Source organism: Carica papaya, chromosome 6 (assembly GCF_054855325.1).
Source record: "Carica papaya isolate Zhongbai chromosome 6, ASM5485532v1, whole genome shotgun sequence".
Lineage (NCBI taxonomy): Eukaryota > Viridiplantae > Streptophyta > Magnoliopsida > Brassicales > Caricaceae > Carica > Carica papaya.
Window position 1 is genome coordinate 3,704,646 of NC_142314.1, and position 7,859 is coordinate 3,712,504.

The 7,859-nt window shown below is 32.8% G+C and overlaps 1 protein-coding gene across 1 annotated transcript; it reads right to left on the bottom strand.

Annotated features, from left to right (window-relative positions):
- Positions 1–428: 428 nt before the first annotated feature.
- NIP5;1 (NOD26-like intrinsic protein 5;1) lies at positions 429–3,516 on the bottom strand. The gene is made up of 4 exons (XM_022044814.2): positions 2,726–3,516; positions 1,571–1,990; positions 1,382–1,443; positions 429–919 (listed from the first exon to the last, which is right to left on the bottom strand). Exons 1-4 carry the CDS (start codon positions 2,942–2,944, stop codon positions 724–726), a joined length of 897 nt encoding a protein of 298 aa, XP_021900506.1. The 5' UTR covers positions 2,945–3,516; the 3' UTR covers positions 429–723.
- Between the last annotated feature and the right edge of the window lie 4,343 nt (positions 3,517–7,859).

Consider the following 7,859-nt stretch of genomic DNA (forward strand, 5'->3'; position numbering starts at 1 on the left):
TTAACAAAGTTCAATGGTCACCCACTAACAAAATATTTGATCTTTATAATTTAATCAAACCATAGTCTTTGTGCATTCATCAATTCTTGGACCAATTAACAAGAATTCATTCAACCCTTCATCCAACAATGGAGTTAACTGTACGATGTTGATTGCATTTGAAGCATGATAATGGAGCTGACTTGAGACAAAAAGTAGCATAGTATCTACCTATACAAACAAGCTTTTTACTTCATTGGCACATATATATATGTGTGTGTGTGTGTGTGTGTTCTCACTCACATGGCAGAAGAAATTATTTTGAACGGTAATAAAAATGTTATATGATATCAGATTGTCATAAATAATATAATAAGAATTAAATTTTATAAATAAAACTGGATTAATTACTTTAGATCGTTAATAAAAATGTGATAGTAGAGAACACATTACACGAAATAGTTTTATCAATTCAACAACCCACAAAAGTCAAACACACATTATAGTTTTAGGCAGGAAGTGTCAACAGCGAACAGTGACACTGACATGCATGATTGATAGTGTGGCACGTCCAATGACTCATTTACACCCTCTAGTCACGTCGCCCTTCAATTTATTCAATTCATCACACAATATTACAAGCATCCAAATCACCAATCACATCAAATTAACAGTAGTCAAACAAAGCCTTATTTATTTGTAGTTTCTTATTATTATGGCACGGTAACAGGAGAGAGGAGAGTACTAGCGACGGAAGCTCCGAACCTGGCGTGGCGGCTCAGCCTCGTCGTCACGGAGCTTGACGGCAGTGTAGGTACCTGCACCGACCAGGCCTCCCAGAATAGGCGCCAGCAGGTAAACCCAAATGGCCTTGTAGTTTCCTGCCGCAACTGCTGGGCCCAAAGTACGAACTGGGTTCATTGAACCGCCACTTGATGGTCTGTCAAGTCAAAAACACTACTTTATTTAGCATTTTGACCTCTACTGAAAACATATATATATATATATACAGTTATTTTATTTGAATTTGTATAGATATTATTTCTGTAAAATTACAATATTCCATGGCATTACGTACAAGGCAAAAACGTGATGTTGTTGGGTGGGGATTAGATATAATTTTAGACTAATTAATAATTAGATAAAAACAAAACATACATCCTTATGGCATTATTATAGAAATAAACGGCCTACACCTAGTATGTTATTAATTGATGACAATTATTTGCATAAATTATTCAATACTTAATTTCTTTTTAAAAAAGTTATCTTCTTAACAGAAAAAAAAAAAAAAAAACCATTTTTTTTTAGAAAAATAACAAACCATTTGAGAAGTCAATAAAACAAAAAAAAAAAAAAACAAACAAGTGAAATATGAATTAAAAAATAATGTGATTATTACCCCGCCACAAGAATATTCAGCATGACAGTAGCTCCGACTGCTATTCCCGCCAACTCTCCAACCTGCACAAGACAACAAAATATGCACGTATCATGATTATAACATATATATTACAAATGAGTAATATAATATACAAAGGCCCGCGCGTGTGTGTGTATGTATATATATATCTATATATGTAAAAATTACCGCCCGAGTGTCGGTGGCAACAGCAGTGATGACGAAGAGGAGAATAAAACTGATGAGGAACTCGAGTGCGAAAGCTTGACCGAGACTGACGGAGGGAACAGTGACGCCGCCGGACAAGAATGGATGAAAGACTCCCTTGAGAGTGAAAGAAGCGCATATGGAGGCGGAGATCTGAGCGGCTATGTAGGCGGGGACTTGCGCCCAGGGGAAGTGTCGGAGTGCGGCAAAACATATCGTCACCGACGGGTTCAGGTGCGCTCCGGAGATGTGGCCGGTTGACAGAATTATTATCATTACTGCTAGTCCGGAGCAGGCGGCGTTTCCGATCAGCGTCTCCGCCCCATTGTACTTTTGGTTCACAATGGGTGCCGCTGTTGCCGCAAATATCAAGATAAATGTTCCCACGAATTCCGCTCCCAGCTATGTTTATTTCCATTTTGACCCAAAAAAAATCAGGATTATTTTCGTTTTATCATACTTAATGTTAAGCAAGAGCGGCACATTATCTAACTTTAACACGATAATATAATTTTTTTAAAAAATTAAGAAAACAATAATTACTTAAATTTATGTTGAGCATAAGTTATAAATTAATTATTTGAATGGAATTAACAATGAGTATAATACGAAATCCATTTGATTTATAAAAATAATTTCGCTAAAAAATCTTTAATACCACCAATTATATTAATAGAATTCTCAAACCGAACCTTCACTTTCACCTATGGCGATATCTTGAGTCTTTTTTTCCAAAAAAAAAAAAGCAAATGAAGACAAAGTGTGATCACTGTATTACAAATGCCAATGGAGGAAAATAATATATTTTTCTAACAAGATTTTTAGGGTTCTGATAAGTAGTAGGTGGCACGGATTCGTCACTTTTTTTGTATTTTTAAAAATTAATTCTCAAGAATACTATTTTTTTTATAAAAAAGTTGACTTAGATAATCATTATTTTTAAGTTTTGATTAATTTCTCTCTTTCTCGCCCCTGTATGTTATACATATTCTAAATTCAACCCCGTCTTTTTACATTATTTACGAAGAAAGAAATTGTAATCTCTGGCGATTACAGTTCTAGCAGAATTGAAAATGACGAGATTAATCAAAATGCAGAAAGAAAGCGAATATGATCAATGAGGATTAAGAGAGGTACCTTGCGAGTCAGGGAGACATCCGGTGCAGGAAAATCAATGAAGCACGTGTGTGGTTGACCCCAGGTCGGGGCAGTAACCGGCAAGCACTTGCATCGCGCCATTGATTTCCGATCATAAGACAGCGAATCCACTCGAAGTCCAGATATCAACGGACCTCCAGGCGTCCCCGGCGTCGCCGGCGCCGACGCAGTAGGCGTTCCCGTTTCCGATTCAGGCATTTCCCTCCGCTTAATCTGATCTCTTCCTCTGTTCTATTGATGAATATCTTTTTCTCTTCTTTTTTTGTTTTTTTTTTTTTGAAATTGAGCTAAAAAGATTAGCTTAGAACTACTTACATGATTCGTAGATTTTTATAAAGGTAACGCTACACGTCCGCCGTCCTAATCGTTGCCAGGATCAGAAACAACTAAAGTAAATAACAGTTTCTACAGACGCATGATAACCAGAACGAAACCTAAACTATACGATTTTTTTTTTGTTTTTTTGGGGGATTTGAAGGAGACAAACCGAAATTACATGATTTGCAGGCTTTTATAAATGTGTTGCTACGGAATAGAAGGAAAAACGAAGCGAGCCAGATTAATTACTTCCCTTGCAACTAAGCAAACACGAACGATTCTCGGAGCATATAGAACAACGAAGTTAATCACAGACGCAGATCAGATATCCTAATTATGAAATTAGGTTAAAACTTAACAAAGAATAAGCAAAATGAGAGAGAGAAACAGAGCAACAATGGCGGTATTGGGGGGGAAGGAAGGAGAAGAGGAAGGTATATATACACACAACTCGAGGCCAGGAACCCTTAATACTGTGTGACGCAAGTCAATGACCATTTCCCATCAATAGAAGTTCCCGTTCGCTGGATCAGCGTATTTGCTAATGTGACATGCAAATTCCATCATCCAATTGTGACAGGCATGATCAAAGCCGTTGGATGTGACGATCACATGCTACGTGACAATATTATTTTGGCCTTTTTAATTTTTTCCCTTTAAATAATTCCGCCACCCGCCCAATAATTGAATTTTAAAAAATCACTTTGCTCTTGTTGAAAAATAAAAATTCAAAAGAAAGCAAGAGTATTTAATTGTATCCATCCTTGAAGCTGCAGAAATGCCCTTCGCTCCCTTTAGTTTTTCTTTTTTTTTTTAAATGGTGGAAATAGTCAGTATTATTTTAAATTAAAATAAATAAATGGAGGTATGTTTTTCTGACTTTTTTTAAAAAAAAATAGTTTGATTCTTAATAAAAAAAAATAATTACATCATGTGTACGGTTAATCGAGCTTGAATAAAAAATTATAAGCATCAATTAAAAGACAAAATTAAAGATTTTAATAGTTCGTTCCATCGAGATTAAACTCTGTGAAAGTTAGTGCACCCATCAAGAGGGTTTGAGGATGTATTTATCTATTAAAAGTGCGAGAGAGGAATAGTTGATGGGTCAAGTATATGTTTGAAATAACGAAAAAGAACAAGAAATGTGGAATCAACTTAGAAGATTAGTTTTCAAATTCTTTTCTGCTACGTCATTTTAATCCCTTCAAAACCCAAAAGTTTCTATAATCATTAAACTATATTGACCCTAAGTTACAATATCTCTAAACCTATAAAAGAGAGTTGAGAGTTGGAACAAGTGTATAACAAGAATTCTTGGAGTTTCTTGAAAATTCTTGATTAGTACTGAGCTAACTAACTATAAAGTCTTATCTCTTTAGTTAATAAAATCTAAAAAGTTTATTGATCGTAAGAAGTGCATATCCATAATAAGCATATAAAAATTATTATGCGTCCAATAACATTAAAAATAATTGTTTCAAAACGGGGTGTGCTTTAGAAGAAACATTCTATTATCAACTCATCTTATTAAGAATAATGAGAATATATCTAAATATTCAACGTTTAATATCGAATTAAGTTTTCAAAAAACTATTGAAATCTGAGCAAAAAATGCTCTCATAAGTCGTACCGATTGGTTAAAAGGCCTGAAATATAATGTTATTCTTGGGGGGTGATTCTAGTGGGTACCATATTCAGAGGATTAACCCATTGTTCAAGGCAACATACCAACATTCTTTTGAAAAAAAAAAAGAATTTATATTTATTCGAGGAAAAAATAAAAGATATTTTCTTTAATTATAACAACTAGCTTTCTCTTGAGAAAAATGAGTGTTACCTCACATATGAATGTAATAAAGTTTGTGCAACATTATGTTAATCCCTATAAATCGATAATACATCCTTTATATAGAGTTACAATTCATTATACTTACAACAATCTTTTCAAATTATATCACAATAATATATTCATATTTACTTTATAATAAACATTCAATATACCTAAAAGATTCTTCGAAGTTTTCATTTGATCTTGAACTCATTTATGACCTGAACTAATCTACACTGGGGAGTGTGAATTGGAGTGAGCTTCACAGACTTAGTAAAAATAAAGTAGTGTTCAAAACAGATATATGCAAACGCACATTCATATAGGTTAAATAAAACAAATGCAAAATTTGTTAAGTAAAATCCAAAAACCAAACAATAATCATAATCATCATTTTTTTTATTGAAAATATTATTATTTTTTCTCTTACCAGCAATTTTCTAAACACAATATACTAAAATATAATCAGAATCATGATTACTTACCATTTACATTTCTATCACATACTGTCATTTCCATCACCGGTATCACTGGGGATCCATAGAGATTCTTAGTGCACGTGGATATATAAAACATTTTTTTTTATAATTCATTGGTCATCTTCATACCCAATCCAGTAATGGGCACCATAATTATAAACTATCTCAATACCTCGTCCAGTAATGAGCACCACAATTATAAACAGTTTTAATACTCCGTCCAGTATGAGTATAATTAAATAAATTCTCAACCCCGTCCGTTATGAGACTTTCCAACTCCATATGACTGAGGATACATCAATAGTAGAGTTCACTCTATGTACCAAGTCCATACACTCTCTCTCATGATACTTGGTAAGGTTTTTCATCTTAAAAAATTATCTCTATTTCATATCTTAACTTTAGAAACTCAAACACCAATTACAAACATATGTATTCTCATATTTCTATACTTACAGACTTGTTCGCGTATCCATTGTACATATAATTTATATGTATGTAACACACTTTCTATTATATATACATATACGTACAACAATATATATCTTAACTACTCCTACACATATTTCACATATAATCATATTTACCATTAAAAGCTTACAGATTTACATTTATACTCATACAACAACTTTAATTACTTACCGATACATACACTGTATTATATGCTCACACATATACATCATTTATCCATATATTCTTACGTGTGTACACAAATTTAATATATACATATGTTTGCACTCATTATCAACACACGTAACACACATTGAAAACTTATATACACCTATACACATCCAAACACTCACACATATACATATTAAGACACACATGCGCTTTAGTCTCATTCACACATGCACATATGTCTATATAATAGTATCCATATATATGTGTGTATATATATATATATATTTGTGCTTGCACAGTTAAGTTACATACGTATACACTACCACACGACTTTCATTACATATAAGTCAACACACACACACACAAAAGCATATATATATATATATATATATATATATATATATATATCAAGACATACAGTTTGTAAACATACGCTTCCACCAATTATCTCCTATATGTGTATCTATTGGCACACCCGTATACATGCAAACACACTCAGCTATGTATTCATATAGCTTCAATATTATTTTTAATTATACAAACACAATCGTAAGAATTCAGTCACATACTTTTATGTACAGATGATAATTTGTAAGAAAACTCATTCTAAAATCATCGATTAAATTTGGATCTATCATTTTGAAATCAATAAATTATTTTACAAAAACATGAAATCTCCAAATAAAAACTAACTCAATTCTTACCAGAATCTCAAACGAAATAAGAAATCAAAAAGTTTTCGAACAACTTTGGTTCTATACAGTTGGCTCCCTTTTCAGTTTTCTATTCCCAATTTCCCTAAAAATTTCATACGTATGATTAAGAATTTAATCTAAAAGAATAACTAAATATAAGGTGGATCTTTGAATACTGAAATTGGTGTCGAATTCGAACTTCTGACTCAAAAGAGTGTGATTTTTGTCTCTCTTCGATTCCCTTTTTGTTGGCCTCGCACGGATCTTTGAATGGATTTGAAACGCCGCGTCATGGTCTGCCTCATGTAGATTAGGTCCACCCAACATTGCACTTTGCTTCTTCTTCTTTAGTAGTGCGCATTGCGAGTCCAACACCACATGTCGCGTGCCTGGCACCACACAAAACTCTTTTTTTCTAGTTGCGTGCGCCATGCTTCTTTCCTCATCCTCCTTCTTTTTCTACTACTTCTTCTTCAACAGCGCGCACCATGCGCCCGATACTGCGTGTAGCTCCTCTTTTCTGACTGCATGCGTTGCGCGCCATGCTTCCTTCTTTCTCCTCCTTTTCCTCCTCCTTTTCCTTATTCTTCTTCTTCATCGCCCATGTCCCCCTTTCTGTTATGGTTTTTTTTTTTTTTTTAAAAAATTTATTTATTTATTTTATTTTTATATCTTTTGGCTTGGGCCTGGACTTCCTACTCTCCCTTGGGGTTGGTTATTACATCAATCACATATAAAATTATTTAACTATTTCATTGAAAAAAAATTTATATAATTCATCCAGATAACTAGTACAAATAAAATTTTATAATGACAGTGTTGTTAAAATTAAATTTATTTATTTATTAATTTAGATTTACTAAATCATACAAAATGAAATAAGTAATTCAAAATTTTTTAATTAACTAATTTTTTTTTTGTTTGATATAGTTTTGTTATTAATTTTAATTTATAGTTCAACCAATTATATTAAACATTTCAATATTAACTAAATTATCTTATTTACAACTTCAATTTGTAATGCTATGATAAATGGGTAGGGAATGAGGAGGACTAGAATTAGAGGCTATTGAGTTCTCTTGATTTTTTTACTTTTGTATTCTTTTGATTTCTTTTTGTGTAACAAATAATTCCAAACGTGATAATTAGTGACTCCACCTCACGAGTTG